Source organism: Lampris incognitus, chromosome 2, assembly GCF_029633865.1.
Source record: "Lampris incognitus isolate fLamInc1 chromosome 2, fLamInc1.hap2, whole genome shotgun sequence".
Lineage (NCBI taxonomy): Eukaryota > Metazoa > Chordata > Actinopteri > Lampriformes > Lampridae > Lampris > Lampris incognitus.
Window position 1 is genome coordinate 32,940,511 of NC_079212.1, and position 24,157 is coordinate 32,964,667.

Here is a 24,157-nt window from a genome sequence, read left to right on the forward strand (position 1 = left end):
GAACTGAAATGGGAACAACCATGCCTTACACCATTTTATGTCATCCAATTGTGAATTCCAGAAAGGTTTCCCTCTGGGTGAAATCTTATTATAGCCATAATGCACTTTCCTTATATGTTTGTTGGTACATTTTATATTTGTTCATTTTATCCCGTTAGCTTTTAAACAAGGTATTTGAACATTAACATTTTAATATGCTAAGTGACATTTCATTAACTTGATTATACCTGTAGGAATAGCCCAGTAAATTCTGGGTCCGCGGTGGTGTAGCGGTCTAAGCATTGGCTTTGTGTCGATGCAGTTGCCCACTGGGGAGCGGCGTTCGCGACCTGGTCTCGTCAGATCCGCCTATGGCCGGACTCAATGAAGCAGCAATAATCGGCACCGCTGTCTTCGGGAGAGGGGTGGAGTCGGCTTGTGTTCGTCACATGAATGCGGCTCTGGCAGTGTGGGGAAAAAGCAGTGGTTCGGCCTGGATTCGCGTTGTCACGGAAGTGGCGAGGCGACTCCTTCAAAACTGCCGGCCGGAGAGATGCAGTTGGCGAACGCATGCAGTACGAGGGTGGGTTTTTGAATTAAAATAGGGAGCGGTTGGCCTCTAAATTGGGAGAAAAATGAAATAAACTTAGGAAAAGAAGTAAATTCTTTATATTTGACCAGAAAAGATCTGGCTTTTAGGAAATTCTCATAACTATAAAGATTACCTTTATCATCAAACAAATCTGTAACAAATCTGTAACCCCTTTCAATCCAGCTCTCTTTATGAATACATGTCTTGTTAACAGGAATATTACCGTTGTTCCAAATGGTGTCCTTATGTGGTGAAAAGTTGTGAACATAATTTCCAAGACGGTAAAGCCTGCTGATAGAACTTTGAGAGTTTTACCGGCAATTTAGAGACAGTGTAATTGCACCCCATTGGACATTTTAAGCCACCTAAATTTTTAAATATATTGTGTGGTATGAAATTCCATAACGATGCTGGGAGCTCCAAACATTTTTTAAGCCATTTGACCTTGAAGGTGCAATTTAAATGGACAAAATCTTAAGATTTCCAATCCTCCTTCAGCCCTCTCCAATCTGAGTATTTATTTTTTTAAGGTAATGGTGTCTATCTTTCCATACAAATTTGATAAATAAATTAGCTTCTTCACAGAGCACATCATTGGCTTAAAGAGTGACAAGGTAGGATAAACAAATCTTGGTTAGAGTTTGTTATGCCATGTAAGTGAAGCGATGACTGAGTTAGTAACTAGTGTAAGCAGCTAAAATGCTTTATTCGTCCATTCTGTATAGTGTGGAGACAGGACAGAATGAAACACGGTGGCAGTGGAAACAACATTGAGAGGACAAAGCAGAAAATTTGACTTTTACTGTGCAGCTAACTAGCTAGTTTGTCTTCTGTAGCCAGAGGTGAAACATACAACACAAGAACAGACTGACGGGAGAATGAGACAAGCCAAATACTTTAACAGGACAGCCAAGGACATGGACACACTGAAATGGGGAGACTGTGTTTAGAATACAGCCTTTTGAACCCCACACGGTCTGGAGAAAAGCTACAGTCGTGAATCCTGTGGACCACAGGTCCTACGCAGTACAGCTGGACACTGGAGGTGTTCTTCAGAGGAATCGACGTCACCTTAGATGGGACCAGGGCACTGGACCCAGTGTGTCAAACCGAACAGTGACTGTTGAAGCTCACACAACACCAGAGACTGTTGCAACCCCTGACAGAGTCATGGGTGACACACAACAGAGTGTAACTACCAGATATAGTCGAGTAGTTGTTAGGCCAAGATACCTGAAGGACTATGCAAGTTGAACTGTGATATAAGATGTGAAGCAAAGACACTGAAAACAAGAAAAGAAAAAAAAGGGGGGGTGCAAAAATATTAAAATGAAAATATTGAAAAGCATTGTAAAATCTTTGTTATTTTTTACAGTATTGTTTTGAAATGTCATTGGGAGATTTTAGGGCAGACACAAAAAATCTTGGCTACCAAAAGAGCAAAGAACATGTGGTCACTGTACAGCAGGTGAGGTCGAGATAGAGATGCACTTCCTCCTAAATTGTGAGAAATTCCAAAACATTAGAGAAAAATACCAGGAGAAATTTGAAAACCAGATTCCAAATTTTCTACTCCTGGATGAGAAAGAGCTATGGCCACTTATTTTAGGAGAGGGCCAAAGGGCACACCTTCTGGCACAATGTGTCAGAATGCCATAGCTTAAGGGTCAGTGAGTGACCAAAACTCTGTCAATTACTGTTCCAATTACTGTTCAAATACTATTCTATATTTCTGCCAGTTCTACCTATTCCTTTTTCCATTTATTTTTTTGTTTGTTTGTTTAATACTCTATTAACCTATTTCAATGTCACCTGATTGGGCCACATTGTAATGAGTGCAGTCATGCCAATAAAGCATTACTGAATTGAATTGAATTTATTTTCAACATTGATAAGGAACACATTTTTATATGATAATATTGTTTATTGTTAACAGGATACAAAGGAAGTGACATTATATACAGTTATGTGATGTTATTGAAGTTAGACTGTTGAATAAGGAATCATAATTCAAAGGAAAAGAAAAAGGATGTAGTAGTATTGTTATGTGGTGCTTGTTTCCACACGGACTGTTTTAGAGTGGGACACATGTGAAGAGTTGCTGGCTAGTGTTTGTTATGCCGTGTATGTGAAGCGGTGACGGAGTTTATAAGTAGCGTAAGCAGCTAAAAATGCTTTAATCGTCCGTTCTGTATAGAGACAGGACAGGATGACAAAGCAGTCATGTGCTCAGCTCTCAAAACGCTTATATCTGACTGAAACCAAATGGATTTGATATCGATAGATTCTTAACATATGGCAGCCTGCATTTGCAGCGGTCGTCTTTCTTCCAGTCAGTTTTAATGTAATTTATCCAATTTCTCATCATTGGGGCCTAGCTGTTATCACCCCTGTGTGACGATTGGATGTTGTTACACGTTCTGCCCACTAGGTGGAACTAGTTGTTAATACTTACCTGAGAGAACTAGATAGGATTAGACGAAGACACTCTAAGAATGCACACGGATGTAACTGAATGAGTGGTTTAATAAATGAGTTAATAGGGGAATAAAACAAGCCTCATCCTTCTAAACCCGAACATAACACCCTGTGCAGTGCAATATATTACTATAGCAGCATACCAACAGCACTATTACCGTGAACATAGGAAGCACTGCTCCCTGCTGCGGAGACGGTACAAAACACTTTTTAACGAGACATGGTTTGATATCACTTTTTCTAAGTGAGAGGTGGGTTTTTTCCCATGGTTTGCAGCTGTGCGACTCGTTATGAAAATATAATGTGAAGCGCTTAATATCTCTTTAAATCAGATTGAAAACACACTCAACCAATAAAAACACAGTTTTATACCACGTGACAAAACACGGAAGCGCTGTCCACGATCTACTAATTTCAATTTGGTCACGATGCCTTAGTTTAGTTTAGTTTATTGTTTATTTGACAGGGACAACGCACAATTTTACAATTGCACCAGAGTTAGCCGGCAGCCAATTTGCATCTGCAGTCCCTAAATGCTTTACCGGTCTCACTGACTAATAAAGACAGCGTTTGTTTTATCGACACCTCTTATTTGTCACAATGACCCAAGCTGAGAGAGAACAAGAAAACAGCAAAGAAAAAGAAAAGGAACGAGAGAAGGAAAAAGAGAAGGAACAGCAGCGTGGGGTCAAAAGACCCATCGCGCCACCGGCCATCCCTGAACCCCTTCAAGAAGTAAGATTCACACTTTCGCTTTTCGATAAAAGATATAACAATACATTTCCGGTCAGATGTTTTCAGCTTCATGGAAATATCGCTATCCAGTGTCCCTAGCATGAGCACGGCGATCCCATTGTCATGCTTGTTGCTGCTTGTTTTTCCACTCACGACACTTACACATAAGCTACGCGTATGAGCTGTCATCAGTGGCTGTACCTTAGGAATACCCTCTGCAGGTTTGGCCGCTCTCATTTATACAAGCGCCAGACTTCTCAGAGAGGAGAGACCATAAGCCTCTTTCACCTCCCCTATGTTTTATATTTTTGTACTAGATTAGCCTCTATGTCCAATCGGTTTAATGAATAGGGGATTCTGAGTTGCCAAGAGTCAATGATAATTTTAAAAAAGGGCTTCTATCGATCTCAAAATGTGCTTTAACAAGTTCCTGTGTTTTGGATCACAATTTATTTTGCTTCTTCATCTTCTTCTTTCTTTTTTTTTTTTTTAGCAAATACAGAGCAACTTCATAGTTGTCATTCACCCAGGCTCCAGGACACTCCGGATCGGGAGAGCAACAGACACTCTTCCCGTGATGGTCCCCCATGTGATCGCCCGCAGACATAAGCAAAGTGGGCAGTCCAAATATGAAGACCCGTGGCTTCTGAGAGACGGTCTGAATGTATGTTATAAATGACAAGATATACTCAAAATGTTGTCTGGTAGCCTACATGTCCCCATCCATCCATCCATTATCTAAATCACTTATCAAGCAGAATCTTTTTTTTTACCCCCCCTTTCCCCCCCCAATTGTATCCGGCCAATTATCCCACTCTTCCAAGCCGTCCCGTCGCTGCTCCACTCCCTCTCCTGATCCAGAGGGAGGGCAAGGACATACCATTTACTGCCGGGTCATGACGATGCAGTAAATGGTATGTCCTTTCCTTGAGTAGCTTTATTGACAGCTGATGATTGCTTAAGGGATGAAACAGGCTTGTACTGTCTCATAAAGAATTTACTTGACTCAATGGATTATTTTGCTCCTTATTTGTTGAGCACTTTCCCTACTGTTGAGTATTTTTTTCAAACAAAGTTTTATATATATATATATATATATATATATATATATATATATATATGCGCGCGGCACGGTGGCTAGCGCAGTCACCTCACAGCAAGAAGGTCCTGGGTTCAAGCCCCAACCCAAGGTAGTCCAACCTTGCGGGTCATCCCGGGTTGTTCTCTGTGTGGCGTTTGAATGTTCTCCCCGTGTCTGTGTGGGTTTCCTCCAGGTGCTCCGGTTTCCTCCCACAGTCCAAAGACATGCAGGTCAGGTGAATCGGCATTACTAAATTGTCCCTAGGTATGAATGTGTGTGTGTCGGCCCTGTGATGGCCTGGCGGCCTGTCCAGGGTGTCTCCCTGCCTGTTACCCAATGACTGCTGGGATAGGCTCCAGCATCCCCGCGACCCTGAGAGCAGGATAAGCGGTTTGGATAATGAATGGATGGATGGATAATAATTTTATTTGCGTATCACCTTTCAAAACATTGTTTACAAAGTGCTTTGCAGGTAAGATAAATGTATAAACGTAAATTAGAAAGGAAAATAGAAAGAAGACTGGTAATATTGGGAGAGTAAAAGAAAAGTAACACAAGGTAAAACAGGTTTAAAGCAATCAGAACCATGAATTAAAGATGAATAAAGATTAATTTGATTAATAACATATTTATAAAATGACCAATTTAGAAAAGATGGGGTTTAAAATTTTGTTTTTGTTTTTGTAATGGGATCTCCCTCTCATTGTCTTCCTGCGTGACAGAAACCAGAGAGTAATGAACAGAGGCAAAATGGGCTGAAAATGGTTGACCAAGCCATCTGGTCCAAGAAGATGTCCAATGGAGTACGCAGGACGCCTGCCTCAGCTGAACAGGTGTGGTTGTGACAGAAATAAGAGATGTTGTGTATGTAAAGATGGAAGTACAGAATGGTGTGGGAAGTACAGGAAAGTAGATCAGATCCATCTTAATTGATCCCAGAGGAAACTTAGTAAAGTGTTATTCCCACAATGGGAATTGAACCAGTGAAAACCAGGAACCCTAACCACCAGACCATATGGGAAAGGTAAGTATTTAGTACAAGTGAACAACTCTTTGTCATCACAATCATTTACTTAAAAATAGTTACCTGGTGGTAGTCCTTGGGTGTAAGTTTGTCAAGTCAGTTGTATGGAAATGTCTTGTCTACCCAAAAGCCCCAATAGGGGCAGTTTTAGACAGAGCAAAGCAAACAGTGATTACCATATTTTTTGGGGGTTAACTATCCAAAGTAATGGGGAGTGCGGAAGAGAGGTGAAGAACAGAGTGCAGGCAGGGTGGAGTGGGTGGAGAAGAGTGTCAGGAGTGATTTGCGGCAGAAGGGTACCAGCAAGAGTTAAAGGGAAGGTTTACAAGATGGATGTGAGACCAGCTATGTTATATGGTTTGGAGACAGTGGCACTGACGAAAAGACAGGAGGCGGAGCTGGAGGTGGCAGAGTTGAAGATGCTAAGATTTTCATTGGAAGTGACGAAGAAGGACAGGATTAGGAATGAGTATATTAGAGGGACAGCTCAGGTTGGACGGTTTGGAGACAAAGCAAGAGAGGCAAGATTGAGATGGTTTGGACATGTGTGGAGGGGAGATGCTGGGTATATTGGGAGAAGGATGCTGAATATGGAGCTGCCAGGGAAGAGGAAAAGAGGAAGGCCAAAGAGGAGGTTTATGTATGTGGTGAGAGAGGACATGTAGGTGGCTGGTGTGACAGAGGAAGATGCAGAGGACAGGAAGAGATGGAAACTGATGATCCACTGTGGCGACCCCTAACAGGAGCAGCCAAAAGTGGCAGTAGTAGTAGTAATAATAGTAGTAGTAGATTGGGTGCAGTATAACCAATGGTCACTGGTTGCCATTTGCTTTTGCGTTTAGCCATTTCCTCAGCCTGAGTCAAACTGCAACCTCAGCTCTTATTAGCAGAATTTGGATAAGAATGCTGGGATAGGCTCCAGCGTCCTGCAACCCCAATTGGGATAAGCAGCTTGGATAATGGATGGATTTTTTTATCTCCAAGAATGTTTTACCTCTTGAAGAGCATTCAGATCCATTGGCGGAATGGATGTATTTTAACTCTGATATCATACTGATGACCAATCTTACATTACTTATTCTAGTGGCATCATATCTTTTGTTTATATATGCTAGGGCAGATAAGCAGCAATAAATGTCTTTCACTAATCATTTGTCATTCATCTGTGTGTGTGTGTTTTGGGGGGGGGGGTTGGCTTGTGTGCATGCATGCTTTTGTGCATATGTGTGCGCACACATGGGTTTTCAGGCCAGGCCATATAACCGGCAGATCCGTCCGGCAGTACTGGACAGTAACTCTAGGGTGAAATGGACCAACACTGCCCACCATCCTCAGCATTTGGTGGGAGAAGAGGTCAGTGGTCATGTGTGTGTGTTTGCACAATTTTTGCGCATGTGCGTTTTTGGATGAATTTTGACTCTTAAAAAGAGGGGAAAATTACATAAGCTGGTATTTGAGGCTGTGCATGTGTGTGGGCGCGTGCTTGCGTGTGTGTGTTTGAGAGTGCATTTGTGAGGGGTTTTTTTTGCATGTGCATTTACAGACATGCATATATATGGGAATAAGTTTGTATCTCCTGCAAAGTAATGCTATTAACTCAAACAAGTTTAGTTGTCCTAGCACCTAATCACTCTGTTTTGGCCTCTATCTTTCCATGTATAACCCTGTCTCTCAGTCTTGCTGTCTCTTATTCTCTCCCACTCCCTTACCTACAAACTGCTTCTCACATCCTCCCTCTCTTCCATGTAATCTTCCCTGTTAGGCCCTGTATGTGAATCCATCAGACTGTTACAACATCCACTGGCCCATAGTTAGAGGTCAGCTCAATGTCCACAGTGGTCCTGGGGGCTCCCTGACGGCTGTGCTGGCTGACCTGGAGGTCATCTGGAGTCACGTCATTCAGAAACATCTGGAGATACCGCTGAAAGACTTAAAGGTATGAGATCTAGGGCATCCACACTACTCAACCTGTTAAGCACTCAACTATGTTGGCTCAGGTCCAAGTACAACATCCTGAGTTCGCTCCGTGTCTTATCCAATATTGACAAAATATCCAAAAAGGGGAGGGGGGGGTTTGGAGGCAGTGGGAGCCTAAGGGTGAGAAGTGGCCCTGTGGGTCAGCAGGTTCAAGTCCCAGACTGTGGATATCCCAGACTGATGTTTGAGAGGGAAAACGGATAGTAAAGCACTCAACCTGCTCTCAGCAATCAATCCCACTGTGTCTTTGAGCAGGGCATTTTAGCCCCCAGCTACCACAGTGCAGCTGCTCAGTAACCAGTAATTGACTTCGAGGGGTAATGCTGGAGGATTTTCTTGATGCTCTAAGGGAAAAAAAGGAATGGCACAAAACTGGTGGGCACATTCAAAAGTAATCCAGTGGTAGTTGACTGAATAAAAAAATTAACAATTCAAGTTTGAAATATGGCCCTAATAAATAAAAAAAACAACCCACAAAGTTATTAAAGTGCAATTTAAGAAGTGCTGCATTGTGTACCAGTGGCGGCTGGCCAGTACAGGGCGCTGAGACGCTGCCCCCTTCAAATATCAAGAGATGAAAATGTACTTAAACATGTTAAATATAATTTTGTATAATGTAAATAATTATGAAATAAAAGTGTTTTTCAGTCTGTGAGCGCCTGTCAGCAGCCATTAAATATTGGTTCCAAATGGTATTTGGTTGATTTCTGTCTGAATACATACTATACTTCCTGAGTTAGGGGCACCAGCCAAATTATATCTTATGTAAGCCCTCAAACTTTTGGTAAGCAGGTGACCTGAAGCTGCTGTCTAATTGGTTTCTTCAGATTCTCCATGGGGCGCGGTTCTGTGTGCCCCAGACACTCCCACTTTTATTGGCAGCGAATTGGTATTGTTTTAATGTTTTTTGATCTAATGTGATTGGACAATTCTCGTGGCTGTCAATCGTGTTCACACCCACCATGACGCCTCGTCTCGACTGTCAATCATCCACCGTCTATGAACCCTGATAAAATCTATAGAGTACATTGTCCTTCTTAATAACTGTGACTGTGTGGACATTAAAGCAGCTGTCAGGTGTGCTGCGCCAAGGTAAATTGTGCCCCTCCCAAAAATCTTTTGCACCAGCTGCCACTGCTGTGTACCACACCCCGTGAAGCAAAAAAAGAAAAGAAAAAAAGAACAAGCTTCACTTGGCGGACTGCAAAAATAACGATAAATTCCCTTAAAAGAAGAAAAAAAAATGTTTTTTTATAAGATTAACCATTTCATAGTGGAGTATTATTAGCCAAGTATTCTATTAATATGATTTGACAGTGGATAGTATTTGACATGTTTGTCTTTATCTTTTCTGTGATTTGTCGCCAGTATTACAGATGCATCCTGTTAGTCCCTGACATCTACAACAGACAGCACATCAAGGAACTTGTCAACGTGCTACTGCTTAACATGGGCTTCTCAGGTAACACACACACACACACACAGACACACACACACACACACACACACACACACACACACACACACACACACACACACACACACACACACACACACACACACAGGTACAAACATTAATACCTGCTGTCATTTTAACTGTGTTTGTCTTTCCATAGCCTTGTACATACTGTCATTTATACCAGTAATATTCATCTCTTTCTTTCTGTCTGTCTTTCTTTCTGTGTGTGTGCACAGCAATCATTGTACACCAGGAATCAGTATGTGCTACATTTGGCAGTGGGCTAAGCAGTGCCTGTGTAGTGGATGTAGGAGACCAGAAAAGCAGTATCTGCTGTGTGGAGGATGGGGTGTCCCACCGTAACTCGAGGTATGTGTGAATGTGGAGATATTACTTTTTTTCCTTTCTTCTTTTTTTGTTGTCCTTGTTACTGTTCTTATACTTATTAATCCCTTTACCTGACCTGGACAACAACAGCACATTCAGTGATACACAGAGCAATATTAATAAATAATAAATACTTCTTATTAATCAATAGATGGATAGATTCAGCATTTCATATGGAGGGAAACAGAGGGATTGAGAGACAGATACATAAAGACAAAGTGAGAAGAAGTGAGTGGGAGAATGTGTGGGTGAGATAAATTACCAGCATGATTAGTGACATAATGATGTGATCAGACATAAAAGACATAAAGCTACAGGCATATGCTTATTGTAAAAGTCAAATAACTAAATATTTGCTTTAAGATGCTTTTAAAACATTGAATGGAACGGGGCTTTCATTGAGGGACTTTTCATCTAGGGACAGAGAAGAAATCATATATTAGATTACTTATGGCTTGTCTCTGCAGGTTGTGCCTGGCATACGGTGGTTCAGATGTAACACGTAGTTTCCTCTGGCTCCTGCAGAGGGCAGGCTTCCCCTATAAAGAATGTCAGCTGACAAACAGACTGGACTGCCAGCTCCTGCAGCACCTGAAAGAGACTTTCTGCCACCTAGACCAGGTGTGTTTTCGGTTGTCTGTTCCCTCCTTAAGAGAATTAGTTTCTATAAAGGGTGTCATCACTGCAATTCATAAGGTGGCTCAAACTAATGGTTTTTAGCTTGGAGTGAGGAAATCAGTGTGTGTTGTGATGATGGCAGTGTCACAATGAGTTGCTTGTCATTGCCAAGCAGCTCGATGTGACATAGTGTCATGCAGACTAGTGATTCCCAACTCTGGCCCTCAGGACTTCCAGTACTGCTGGAAATCTCATTATTTTCTTTCTCTGGTGTGCAACAGGACATATCGGGACTACAAAATCATGAGTTCCGCACACGTTTCCCAGAAGCCCCGGCTCTTCTTTACCAGGTTCGACTTGGAGATGAGAAATTGCAGGTACTTTTTACATATGTCCTTGAAGAAATTATGATTTATGATTTAAGTTCAGATAAAATTACTTTGCTAAAATCCAGCGTATCGCTTCTCCTGTCTGTCATTCTGCCTTAAGGTAAACTATATAGATTTTACCTTAAAGAGGAACATCTCCCCCAGTATCATCTTCAGCATTTTTCATCTTTGAACACAGAAATGATGCAGAAACGGGATATTTTGGATGGGGTTAGTTGTTTGGGGTCAGACTGTGTCTTTGACCCATGGATTGGTTATGTTTATAACTTTTCTTTCTTTTTTTATATATGTGATGTCTGTGGACAAAAGTACTTAGACACAAAAGCATATGGAAATGTATGCCTATTGGCAGATTTATTGCAGAAAACAGATGAAATAGAAGTGATGAGATTTCATCCAAGACTGATACCATAGATTTAATGTTTTTCACTCAAGCATTTGTGTCTGTCTCCTCAGGCACCCATGGGCCTATTCTACCCAACCACATTCGGCATAGTGGGTCAGAAGATGACATCACTCCAATACCGCTCCCAAGGTGATCCAGAGGACCCTCATGATGAGCACTACCTGCTGGGTACCCAAAGCAAACAGGACCAGGTAGTACACACACATGCATGCATACTCTCATTCACTCTCATTCAAACTTAAACACTATACGTATAACTCAAGTACAATATTCATCAGCTCAAACAGTATGTAAGTTGAATCTCACATAACATTACTCTCTTACTGCTCATTCATCACTCTCTCTCATTCCTGTTTCTCTACAATTCCCGAAGATGTATATGGGTGTGTATTACTGCTGTCACATTATATTCGAATATCGAATTTAATTTCGAATTTGCATGAAAACACGAGATTCGAACGTAAATGGGGAAATTCGAATTAAATAAATAAATAAATACATTGATTGTACTTTAAAATTATTAATTAATCAATGTCAAAAATGCCGAAAGTAGGCTACGGCAAGAATTCCAGCTCTAATTACCCATAAGTCCATTACCCATAAGTCCATGGAGCGGAAACGTAGGCCTAGGCTGCAGCCAGAAACGAGAAAATGGAGGAATTTGGTGCTGCCGACAACGAGCCCGATGATCAGCATACCAGAAAGATCGTCACTCCAGAGAATCTTAGGAGTGCGATTTGGAAACACTTTGGTTTTTGGACTGTAAATGGAAAGACTGAAAACAAGGACAAGGTAATATGCAAACTATGTGAGCGTGAACTAGCATACCATAGTTCCACGACCAACCTATAGCATATCAGCTCCTTCACGCCTCAGGGCGCCTACGCTTCCGATGGCCTTACGGTCGCTCCATCCCACTTCTGACACCAATGTAGCGAATTCGGGGGGACAACGCAACCACAGGAACTGCCGCGGCCGGGAAGAGAACCCGTATCGCCCGCACCGCAGGAGGCATCGTTAACTGCTCGACTAAAGGGTCAGACCCGCCAGCCAGCGGCCAGCGTGTCTTCTTATCCATGCACGTTACAGTACATATGAAATGATCTGCAGGGCATCGGAACAACAGGCAGCTGTTGCAGCTGTAATATTTGAGAAAAAATGGTCAAATCTCGAACTAACCACAACTGAATGGTCCATGGTCGAACAGATGCGTGAAATACTTAGACCGTTCAAGATTGCGACTGAGGCTTTGTCAACTAACAAATATCCCTCAGCTTCTGCTGTATTGCCTTTACAGCATGTACTACTGTGTCAAATTGACTCACCCATTCCTAATGCAATGCCCAGCTTGAGGGAAATGACCGCAAAGATCGACACAGATTTGAGGAAGCGTTATGAAAAAAATAATCAAGCAACATTCATGTTATTGAATAAAGCAGCATACCTGGATCCCCGCTTTCATAGTTTAATGCATTTATCAGAGGAACAGAAGGACCAAGTGCACGCAAACATTAAAGAAGAAATGGCCGTGAGATTTGAAAGTGGGACAGATGAGCATTCGTTAAGCTCAGACACTCATGCACGAAAAACGGCCCTGACGGCAATGGGCGATCTGTTTGGAGAAACATACAAGGGAAGGGGCGAGACGAGAGACGACCGAGAAAATGTACTGCACCAAGAGATGTGGTCCTGCCGAAGAGAGACAACGATGCCAGCAGACAGCAATCCTCTTCTATGGTGGAAGACGCTGGGTAGCGCAAAATATCCCCACCTGGCGCAGCTTGCAAGAAAGTAGCTGAGTGTTCCCGGGACATCAGTGCGTTCTGAGCGAGTCTTTTCCACAGCTGGGAATATTGTTAACAAGAAGCGCTCCACTCTAGCTGAGTGTTCCCGGGACATCAGTGCGTTCTGAGCGAGTCTTTTCCACAGCTGGGAATATTGTTAACAAAAAGCGCTCCGCTCTTGACACTGAACACGTTAACCAGTTGATATTCCTGGTGAATAATTTGTAGCCTCCCAGTCCAGTTAGGCCTATGTGTAGGCTATGTATAATCGTATTTACAAAGGCCACATAACCCACTATTTTTTATTTTATTATTACTATTATTATTTATTTTAGTTATTTAGTTTGGTGGGCTTGCCTAGGCTACTTATAGGCCACGTTCTGTCAGTAGCCTACGTTACATTGCCATGGCAGCGCTGAATGCAGCCCAATTGCCGTGAGGATTATCGACATTATTATTACTTTTTTGAGAAGCATACTCTGTGGTAATTGTTTTTGAAAATATGGCAACATTTGACTTCATATTTTGCATTAAACTTCACTAATTATTTCGACCGAAATATGTTGTCTGTCTGCTTGTCCCCTCTTGTGGATACAAATGGTAAAACGCATGATCAAAATAATTACTGGTCAATAAATTACGGGTTATTTTTAGTCTTGCCATTTTAAAGACCGTTTTTTTACGTGGAAATTCGAATCCAAATTCGAATATGGGTACAATTCTGCCACGAATATCGAATATGTTTTTTTCTTAAAGTGACAGCCATAGTGTGTATATGGGAAGTTAAATGAGCCTGAGTCCGACCCAAGCCCGATCTATTTAAAAAACAAAAAGCCCCGAGCCTGCTCCAAATAGACTCAGCGTGTCAGGGCCCATTGGGACCTGACGTGTCTGCAGACCTCTACCTGTAAGTTGCAAGGTAGGGCCTCCATGGATCGGACTTGTTTGTCCAGCACATCCCACAGATGCTTGATTAGATTGACATCTGGGGAATCTGGAGGGCAAGGCAACACCCTGAACTCTTTGTCATGTTCCTCAAACCATTCCTGAACAATTTTTGCAGTGTGGCAGAACGCATTATCCTTCTGAAAAAGGCCACTGCCATCAGGGAATACTGTTGCCATGAAGCGGTGTTACCTGGTCTGCAATGATGTTTAGGTAGTTGGCACATGTCAAAGTAAAGTCCACATGAATGTCAGGACCCAAGGTTTCCCAGCAGAACATTGCTCAGGGCATCACACTGCTCCCATTGGCTTGCCTCCCTCCCATAGGGCACCCTGGTGCCATCTCTTCCCCAGGTAAACAATGCACACACACCCGGTTGTCCACATGATGTAAAAGAAGACTTGATTCATCAGACTAGGTCACCTTCTTCCATTGCTCCATGGTCCAGTTCTGACACTCACATGCCCATTGTAGGTGCTTTTGGCAGTGAACAGGGGGTTATCATGGTCACTCTGACTGGTCTGCGGCTACGCAGCCCCATACACAGCAAGCTGTGATGCAGTGTGTTCTGACACCTGTCTATCATAGCCAGCATTAACTTTTTCAGCAATTTGAGCTACAGTAGCTCTTCTGTGGGACTGGATCAGACAGGCTAGCCTTCGCTCACCACGTGCATCAGTGAGCCTTGGGCGCCTATAATGCCGGTTCACCGGTTTTCCTTGGACCACTTTTGGTAGTTACTGACCACTGCATACCGGTAACACCCCACAAGACCTGCCATTTTGGAGATGCTCTGACTCAATCGTCTAGCCATCACAATCTGGCCCTTGTCAAAGTTGCTCAGATCCTTACGCTTGCCCATTTCTCCTGCTTCCAACACATCAACCTCAAGAACTGACTGTTCATTTACTGCCTAATATATCCCACCTTTTGACAGGTGCCATTGTATCGAGATAATCAATGTTATTCACGTACCTGTTGTATAAAAGTTATTATTATTCCCTCTACTTCTTTTTTCCCCCAAGTCTTCGAAATCCACTGCAGACCGGAAGACCCTCTCCAGACCAGGGGGAGGTCTGGAGGCTGAGCTGAGTGGACAGGGAGGCAGTGGAGACCCCTCTGACCCACCGAGGATGGGCTGTAGTGGGGGAGGTAGTGCTGGTGGTTTTGGGGGCCAAGGGGAAATGGAGCTGGGGCCTACCCAGGGCGAGTGCTTGATGGGGGCAGGAGAGATGGAGGAGCCTCCCTCTGCCCTGGTCTCCAGGAAGACAGCCATCATGAGCCAGTTTGAGAGCAAGGCACTGGGCCTGGATAAGGCCATACTGCACAGTATCGACTGCTGTGGTAAGTCAGGATGGAGGGGGAGGCAGGAGAGAACATGGAAGGGATTGTGTAGTATGTTAAGCTGTCAGTTTCAATGCTATATATATATATAGAACCTCTTCACTGGTAGACAGGAGAAGTAGGATTGCCAAATTCTCTTGAATTGGCTTGGGGACTCAAAACATTCTGCTTCAGGCTCATCCACCTGGGCTAAAATAAAAAGCAATCTTCAATTTGCTGAAACTTCAACAAATTCTAAAGCTGAAACATTATCAAGTTAAATTTATTTGTGTAGTCACTAAATCACAATTAGGTTCCAGAGGGCTTTACAATCACAATTACATTCACTACAATTAGACCCTTGATTTGGATTAGGAAAACTCTACAGGAAAAAAACGAAACAAAATCAAAATAGGAGAAACCCCAGGAAGACAACTGAGGAGGTGGTCCTAATGAGATAATCAATGTTATTCACTTACCTGTCAGTGGTTTTAATGTTTTGGCTGATGTACACTTTTTTTGTGGAATAAGTTGTGTTCGTGTTGTATTCTTTAGGAAAAAAGATTCAAACACGTGATCACGGAAAGTTGACAACTCAACAAGGCACACAGATTTGAGTGCTAAAAATGTGTCCAATATGTCAGTATAGGGTTTACTCAGTAAAAGCAACCCCCCAAATGGTATTTGTTAAAAAGGGGAGTCTTCAAAACACCACGAACTGCTGGGCTAAATTTGGTCTTTCTAGCATAACAGATACTGATGTTTCCTGTTGTCTTAGATATTTTACTGTTATCTTATGTCAGTGGTACAAATATACCATAGGAAAAAAAGAAAAAAGTAGCAAACACAAGAAAGCAGTAAGCTGTTTTATCAGTAAAACAGGCACTATATACATTAGTGTTTAATGCTAAATTTAAGATTTTTTTTTTGAAATGGGAGGTCTATTGCACCATAACTCACAACGAACATTTGTTTACGTATTTCCTCACGGTCGTGTCAGACATTCTCATGTGAGACAAAGCATTATCATTAGTCAGGTGATTGACTGAGAAATGATGGTTAATAGCATTCAAGTTTAATTCAGCTTTTGTCTGCGGGTTCATGGTGTTATACCAAAGTGTAAAATATTCTAATGGGGAGCGGGAGTTCCTATTTCATTTTATTGTTATCATTATTGTTTTGACAGCATCGGACGAGACAAAGCGTAAAATGTACAGCTCTATCCTGGTAGTAGGGGGAGGCCTGATGTTCCACGGTGCCCAGGAGTTCCTGCTTCATCGCATCATCAACAAGATGCCTCCTTCTTTCAGAAGGCTGGTTGACAATGTGGAAGTCATCATACGACCCAAGGTATGATGGGATGCATAGCACACAGGCTTAGGTTGGGATACAGATCAACAATAAAATATTGTCTGGAAATGAAAACCATGTGGCATGGCGACAGTCACCCATATCGGACTTCAGCCAAGACCTGTCCACACACACTGATCTGTTCACAAATAACTGTTCAAGAAATCTTGTGGCGTTCATCAGCTTTTTCTTTGTATTTGTTCGTTGGGGAGATCAAAATTGAAGAATGGTTCAGACCTGTCATATGCAAATATGCACAACAATCCCATTCTTCAACCACATATTTGCGGAGGTCCAATTTATCTATGTAAAGGAAATTATGGTTTTGATATTTGGCAAACTTTTTTTTTGTAGACATTAACTATGCTAATTAGAGTCCCTGTAATGCTCAACAGGGTCCGTGTGTAAGTAATATTTGATGCTTAAAAAACACTTTGTGAGTCAGATGTTGACTTCTCTTGCAGTTCTCAAAAGAAGAGATTAAAGGGAAACTTGAGATATTTCTTGCAACGAGGGCCAATAAGTTGATCAACCTTGTTATAACATTTATTGACACTGGTGTGTGTTAAAGGACATGGACCCTCGTCTGATCTCGTGGAAGGGAGGAGCGGTTCTGGCATGTTTGGACACCACCCAAGAGATGTGGATCCACCATAGGGAGTGGCAACGCTTTGGTGTCCGAATGCTCAGAGAGAGAGCCGCCTTCGTCTGGTGAAACTGACGTCACTTTGCTGGTAAAAACAGAAAAGCAGATCTGCAGGGGAAAACGTGGGGGTACAGTGGAATCTTTTATAAGAAGGACTGTGAAACAGGAAGAAAATACCAGAGAAAACATTCTGGTAGAAGTAAGCCTTGAACTTTGAACACAACAGTTCCCCCTCTTCCCCTCGCCATGATTCACCCAAACCCTAGTCTTATGGCTGCAGCTTTGTTTTGGCTATTAACTTTTTGTATTATCTAGGTCTGTTGTTGTCTTGCTTTGTAAAGCATATTGAAAAAGCTAAAACACTTTTCACAATACATTTTCAACAGCTAACAAAGAGGCTTAACATAGTATGAGACAGTGAGATTAATCCCCCTACAAGTTAAAACTCCTCATGGAACATTATCACAGGGAATCATTACCTTATGGCCTTTGACACAAAACAACACTTCAGATGATGCAATTGTAAAATGTATTTTTAAAAGCAAATACATGTACTAAAACAATGCACATTTGTTTTGCTTTTTTCAAAAGCAGACGTTTTAACCTGATAACTGCTGGCCAAGTAACCCAAAGGGAAAATGTGGCTGAATAATCCTGGTACACATAAACATAATTCATGTGCATTGCGTATGAATCAGAAACCTGGATGAGGATCGTTTAATTCATATTTTCCGGTTCTGCAGTTTTTACCAGCAATGAATGGGGGTAATTTTCCAGTTTGGATTTTTATAAATATTTTTCCTTGTTTATAGTTGCAGAAGTTTGAAACTGTAAATAAATTAACTCCATTGGATACTTCCTCTGAAGTGTATCAAAATGAAACCTAAAAAAACTAGCCAACTTGAATGATGCAGTTTAAATTAAACACCCAGCTCACAAAATTTACAAAGTTTTCAAATTCTGATATGTGAAAAGTAGTGAAAGTAAATGGAAATAAACGTTTTTTTAAAACAATGCAAGCACAACAACCTACCACATAAGTGTAAAGGTGGATAATATCATTCTAGAGGGATGGTATCGGTGAAATACAATGTAAGTTTAACATGTTTTCCCAGCACAAACCTTTACTTAAAACAGAAGGATATAAAACAAGGACTTACTAGCTTAATGATTCTCTGAGTGGCCGACATGAATGATATAAACTCCTATGAGGAATTGTTATGATGGGGAAGGGTCAGAAACAAAGAGGGGGGTAAGTGATGTGAGCAGCTGCTTTATCAGCCATCCTGGCCCCTAATGTAGGAATTCCCAAGAAGGCATCAAGAATCTGCATGTGGCAGAAGCAGCCAATGAAGAAGGGTGCCAGCACGTGACGTCCTCATCGCTTAAGTTCGCAACAAACAGACATGCCGCACCCCACGCCTACACTGGATGTGTAGGCATTTACCTATGGACATAGGAAAGGGATGAAAAGAGAGGAGTGGTGGGGGCAGGTAAAAGTGCAGAAGAGCAGGGTGAGGAGGGAATAATTGTCAAATTGTGTTTTGAATACATTAAATATTTGGGTCACAGTGTATGCATAAATAACTACTAAGATGAGAGAAAAAGTTAGGGTTGTCTATACAGTACTTAATAGTAGCATATTAATTAGTAGTATGCTACTATTATAGAGAGAAGTGCTCTATTGCATGGTGTATCCACATTCAGCAACCGTCTGCATTAAGCGTGTAATCCTTTTGGACAACTACAGAAGAATTGGACTAATCCGGGTATATTTGAAATAAACCCACTTGTGTAAAGGGTATATATACCTCTTTCAATAGGCCTAATAGGAGTATGGTCATGCCACGAGATTGTATTATCACATATGTGGATGGTGGGCTCACAATACAACCTGCCATCTTAGTTACTCAATACTCTACTATTTGACTGAGCAGTCTTTTTCTGGCTTACTAGCAAGAGGCTTATCCAGTAAGCATAACTGAGTTGTTATAGAAAATCTAGGATAAAAGAGACAGCACTGTTTTCCTCACCTTCCTCATCCTCCTCCTGCCATGGGTGGAGCACTGGGACCTCCACCATGGTTTATTCTGCCCATCCGCCTTCTGCCACCAGGAGGCCCTGGAGGGCTGCAGGGGAAAGAGAAAGATTAAACATGAGAGTTGCAAAAAAGGGTCAATAGTGAGAGATAGAGGAAGAAAAGAGAAGAGGGGTTAAATTAGACGTTGAGACCTACCCTCTGCCATCAGTGAAGCGTGACATGCCAGAGTTTCCATCCTTTGTCAAATCAGGCTGAACCAGTGTCTGAAAACTGGCAGATGACGCATAACAAACAACCATAACAACATAAAATTAACTAGTGCAATTATTATCAAAAACTCTTTTACATACATAAGGAATATATATTTAGAAGAGAATAAAATATTTTCATTCCAGATTTTTAAAGTCCCCATCCAATAACTTGTTCAAGACGCTGAAAATTCTCACAGGACTTGCCCAGCAAATCGCTGCTTTACGAGGAAAAAAATATATCGCACAACCAATGTGACAGTGAATAAGCCCCATCGAACTGTGCAAAAGTGACACTTTGGTCGAGAACACAGGACTAACACTGTAAATAAAATCATTAATAACTAATTTAGGTAAATGATGGTGAGGGAATTGATTGGGAGCCACCGGAGATGTGCTATAGGGATATGTGACTGTTGAGGTTGACCTACAACAAGCCGATGAACTCTACCGCTCCCCAGAAGAGATCAACCAAGAGAGACAGTCGCCACGGTGACTGGGTTCTGCTGTCCAGAACCTGACCTGAGAAAGACAGGTGAAGGGAGGTCAGATCAACCAATCCAGGGTCTGTATGTACATGTGCTACGCATTCTTTCACAGATTATGTGTCGTTTCTGTCATCTGAACTGTGTAGTCCCCACGGAGCTCAACTACAGCGTTAGCCAATCGGTGCCTGACAACAAACCATGCCAAGCGCAGCACATCATATGGACATGGAACTGAGCAAACACAGCCGTAAACCAAGATTTAACTTGAGATATAAAACAATATATTGGGTGAGGGAGGGACACTAGTAGATAGATTGTCGTTCACTGATACTTTAAACACTACTTGCTGTTTGGAAGTCGTTGGTGGAGAGATACTTAGACTAGGCAGGATGACAAGCATTTAGTTAGCGTTAGCCTACATAAGAACGAACGGGCCCATCACACTTAGCGGGAGACCAGTCGTACTATGTTTATATTGCGAATGCTCGACGGGGCAAAGCGATATCTAAATAGCTATCTATGTATCTAGTCCGTAGGTGACGAAATGATTGAAGACGCTGTGGAAAAATGCTCACCATTAGACACGTAGACCATCTTCTCCAACAGCCTTTCCTTGTTTACGGTTTGTGCGTTACTTCCGGATCCTTCTAAATACGTCACCTCTCTCCATACGTGAGCGACCCGGTGTTACGCCAAAATCTGCGACCGCTGAATATTGTAACCATGGGTCAAACTAGTCAAACACACGGGGCTCGTTTCGGTTGGCTGGCGGACTGCGGACACCGCGAACTTCCCCCATCTTTGTTAAGTGTAGGTGTGGGTTTGAGGTCAGGGAAACGATCTGGGAGGGCAGTCGCGTGCCTTCCGTGCGTTCAGTGACAACCGTACGTGGTCCGTTTTCAGCCGTCGCACATTTTGGTGTATCACCTAAATAGACTTTTACATGATACGCCCCTCGCTAATTCTCCTCTGGATAAATTGACAGACCTGACGTTTTTGTACCTTTTATAAACACAATATAAAAGCCATCTCTCACCTATTTTTTGATTGTGAAATATCACCCCAAATTTTGAGACTCATTTTTGAACCCAGCAACTCCTACTCATTTAACCTGAAAAACACGATCTGTTACTATAACAACACAAATAATAGTGTTATTGAATATGTAGTTAATTTCTTTTATTTTCTCGGCTCCTAAATTTTTTATTCACAAAAACAAACTTTCTAAATCATTTCCTAAGATCTCATCCTCTCTGTCAGAGCTGAAATCACAGTTTATTAAACAACAGAAAAGCAACGAGCTTCTGAAATAGCTTTACGGTACTGTTTTTCTATTCACTATTTTTACTGTACTTTTTTCGTCTGTTGCCTACGAAATTGTGACATTGTGGGAGTGCAGGAATGAGGAGATGGAGAGATCGAGTCGAGTCAATTCCGTTTACTCGCCACACAAAACAACACCGATACAGCACAATCTCTCGTGGCAACCAGCTAACCGCTAGGCTGCTGCAAACATGGCTCCACCCCGGAAACTCTAAGCAGTGCTACGTCAACACTCTGAATGTCTGCCTTAAAGGAGCAGCAGCCCCTGGTGAGTCTACCCTGAATTGTGTATCACCACACAGGCCCCCCCAGAATTCACCATCACGAAATAATGCAAAACAGTAAGGCAACACAAAAGTAATCAGCGAAACACAAACAGCCAACAGGAGAACAGTCCTCAGTGAAACAGTCAATGTCTCGGGGGGCGAACCAGGCAGCCAAAACGACTGCGCTGAATGGGTATGGGGGCGGGGGTAGGGGCAGGGACAGAGCCAGAGCCCGGGCAGTGGCCGAGGCTGGGCCAGGGGCCTGAGAAGGGGGGCGTCCACGCCGCGAGGGCAGGGCCAGTTCGACCGGCCCACCCAGGTCCAAATGGGCAGGCTTGAGACGGTCCACCAAGACCCACTCCGGCTTGACCCCCCATGTCCACCACAAAGTTCTTAGGCCCCGCTTCCAGGACGCGGAAGGGCCCATCGTAGTGGGGCTGCAGGGGGGTACGATGGCTGTCGTGATGGATGAAGACGTACCTGGCCGACAGCAGATCTTTGGGGACATAGGACTGAGGGAGGCAGTGGTGAGATGTAGGGATCGGAGCGAAAGCGTTTGCACTGTCCCGGGCCACAGCCCGATGAGAAGCTGCTCACCAGGGGGCCACAGCGTCCGGGAGAAACTCATCCGGGACACGCAGCGGCTGGCCGTAAACCAGCTTGGCAGACGAGGACTGGAAGTCTTCCTTGGGGGCAGAGCGAAGGCCGAGCATGACCCACGGGAGGCGATCGACCCAGTTGCTGTCCATGAGGCTGGCACGAAAAGCGGCCTTCATAGACCGATGACACCGCTCACAAAGTCCGTTGCCCTGTGGGTTGTACGCTGTGGTGCGGTGGAGCTTCACCGCCAACCCCTCTGCGACTGCAGTTCAGAGCTCCGACGTGAACTGCGGGCCCCTGTCAGAGGTGAGGTCAGCCGGCGTGCCAAAACGGGCCACCCAGGACCTGATGAACGCCCGGGCCACCTCAGTAGACGTGGTCAATGACAGGGGAACAGCTTCTGGCCACCTGGTGGTCCTGTCCACCATGGTGAGAAGGTGAGTGAACCCGTGGGAGTGGGGCAGGGGGCCCACCAGGTCCACATTCACATGTTCAAAACGCCTCTTGGGCACCAGGAATGGCACCAAGAGGGCTTTGGTATGACGGTGTACTTTGGAATGCTGGCACGCCACGCAGGAGTCAGCCCAGGCCTTGACGTCCTTCCTGAGGCCGGGCCAGACGAACTTGGCCCCCACCAGCTTAGTGGACGCCTTCACCACCGGGGTGGAAAGGCCATGGATAACGTCAAAAACACGGCGCCGCCAGCCGGTGGGCACCATGGAGCGAGGCTGGCCCCTGGAAACGTCGCAGAAGAGCGTGGCGTTGGCGCTGTCAAAACACCACATCCTCCAACCACAGCCCCATAGCGGCCGTCCGATAGGACTGGATGTCCGCGTCAGCGGCTTGGTCTGCAGCCATGGCAATGTAATCGAGTCCCAAGTGAACGGACCCTGCCACCGCCCGGGAGAGGCAGTCAGCAACCAAGTTGTCCTTGCCGGCCACGTGCCGGATGTCCGTGGTAAACTCCGAGATGGCGGAGAGCTGACGCTGTTGGCGCCCGGACCATGGCTCGGAGGTCTTGGCCATGGCAAAAGTCAGCAGCTTGTGGTTGACGAAGGCAGTGAAACGGCGGCCTTCCAACAGGAACTTGAAGTTTCGGAAGGCGAGGAAGAGACCCAGGAGCTCCCGGTCGAAGGTGCTGTACTTCCGCTTGTTGTCCTTAAGCTGTTTGCTAAAGAAGGCAAAGGGGCTGCCAGGCGCCGCCCACCCACAGCTCGCACACCGCCCTGACCGCATAGTCAGGGGCGTCGGTCGTGAGGGCAATCGGGGCAGTGGGCGACGGGTGCGCCAGCAAAGCGGCATTGGCCAGCGCAGCCTTGGCGTCGTCGAAAGCTTCGTCCATCCCCAGGGACCAGTCTACCTCGCCCTTGGATTCCTTGCCCCGCAGGGCCTCGTACAAGGGCCGCATGCGGTGAGCTGCGTGGGGAATGAACCTGTTATAAAAGTTCACCATGCCCAAGAACTCCTGCAGGGACTTAACAGTGCGGGGGCGTGGAAAACTGGCGACGGCGTCCACTCTGGCAGGAAGTGGAACGGCTCCTTGCGGGGAGATGCGGTGGCCGAGGGAGTCGATGGACGACAGGCCAAAGTGGCACTTGGCTTGGTTGACTATGAGTCCATGCGCACTGAGCCGCTCGAACAACTGCCGGAGCTGCGTCAGGTGCTCCTCCGCAGAGCCCTAGAAAGAGAGAGTTGCATCAATGAGGAGTCAGAACGCGAGAGGGTCACGTGGTTCATTTAGCCGCCGAATAGTTCCAAACGAAGCTTGGCGGGTCATTTAAATGAACTGCTTAGCCGCGATTTCTGGTAACTACTAACCAATATTTTCAGATTTTTACATTTATATAGATATATTCCAACGTGACACATATTCTATGCGCACTGTTTGGAACTATCCGGGGCTCCCATGATCCGCCATTGCTGTTAAATAATTGGCCCATTGACGTCTACGGAGTTGACGTAACTCAATCTTTCTAGGGCTCTTCTCCTCCGCGGATGTGCTGGCCACGAGAATGTCA

At 44.0% G+C, this 24,157-nt stretch overlaps 2 protein-coding genes across 5 annotated transcripts; one reads left to right on the forward strand and one right to left on the reverse strand.

Annotated features, from left to right (window-relative positions):
- The first annotated feature begins 3,453 nt into the window (after nucleotides 1–3,453).
- Nucleotides 3,454–17,281, forward strand: actr8 (actin related protein 8). The gene is made up of 13 exons (XM_056272827.1): nucleotides 3,454–3,784; nucleotides 4,278–4,448; nucleotides 5,588–5,698; nucleotides 7,138–7,242; nucleotides 7,652–7,825; nucleotides 9,235–9,328; nucleotides 9,562–9,694; nucleotides 10,180–10,333; nucleotides 10,612–10,707; nucleotides 11,176–11,316; nucleotides 14,880–15,198; nucleotides 16,364–16,527; nucleotides 17,099–17,281. Exons 1-13 carry the CDS (start codon nucleotides 3,650–3,652, stop codon nucleotides 17,240–17,242), a joined length of 1,941 nt encoding a protein of 646 aa, XP_056128802.1. The 5' UTR covers nucleotides 3,454–3,649; the 3' UTR covers nucleotides 17,243–17,281.
- Nucleotides 16,536–20,671, reverse strand: selenok (selenoprotein K). 4 transcript variants are annotated; one of them, XR_008809758.1, is made up of 6 exons: nucleotides 20,526–20,669; nucleotides 19,894–19,984; nucleotides 19,410–19,484; nucleotides 19,207–19,302; nucleotides 18,334–18,620; nucleotides 16,536–17,258 (listed from the first exon to the last, which is right to left on the reverse strand). XR_008809758.1 is itself a non-coding variant. In XM_056272828.1 (5 exons), exons 1-5 carry the CDS (start codon nucleotides 20,542–20,544, stop codon nucleotides 18,617–18,619), a joined length of 285 nt encoding a protein of 94 aa, XP_056128803.1. In that variant the 5' UTR covers nucleotides 20,545–20,669; the 3' UTR covers nucleotides 17,291–18,616. The 4 variants fall into 4 exon arrangements, 2 of the variants coding, with proteins under 2 accessions (XP_056128803.1, XP_056128804.1); XR_008809757.1 differs by having other exon boundaries at nucleotides 16,536–17,281; XM_056272828.1 differs by lacking the exon at nucleotides 16,536–17,258 and having other exon boundaries at nucleotides 17,291–18,620.
- Nucleotides 20,672–24,157: the final 3,486 nt, after the last annotated feature.

Bases quoted from the DNA above. Each gene is read 5' to 3' on its own strand.
- actr8 (XM_056272827.1), top strand. From the start codon at position 3,650: ATGACCCAAGCTGAGAGAGAACAAGAAAACAGCAAAGAAAAAGAAAAG. The intron at 3,785-4,277 runs GTAAGATTCACA...TTTTTTTTTTAG, and splicing joins TCCCTGAACCCCTTCAAGAA to CAAATACAGAGCAACTTCAT. The intron at 16,528-17,098 runs GTATGATGGGAT...TGTGTGTTAAAG, and splicing joins AAGTCATCATACGACCCAAG to GACATGGACCCTCGTCTGAT.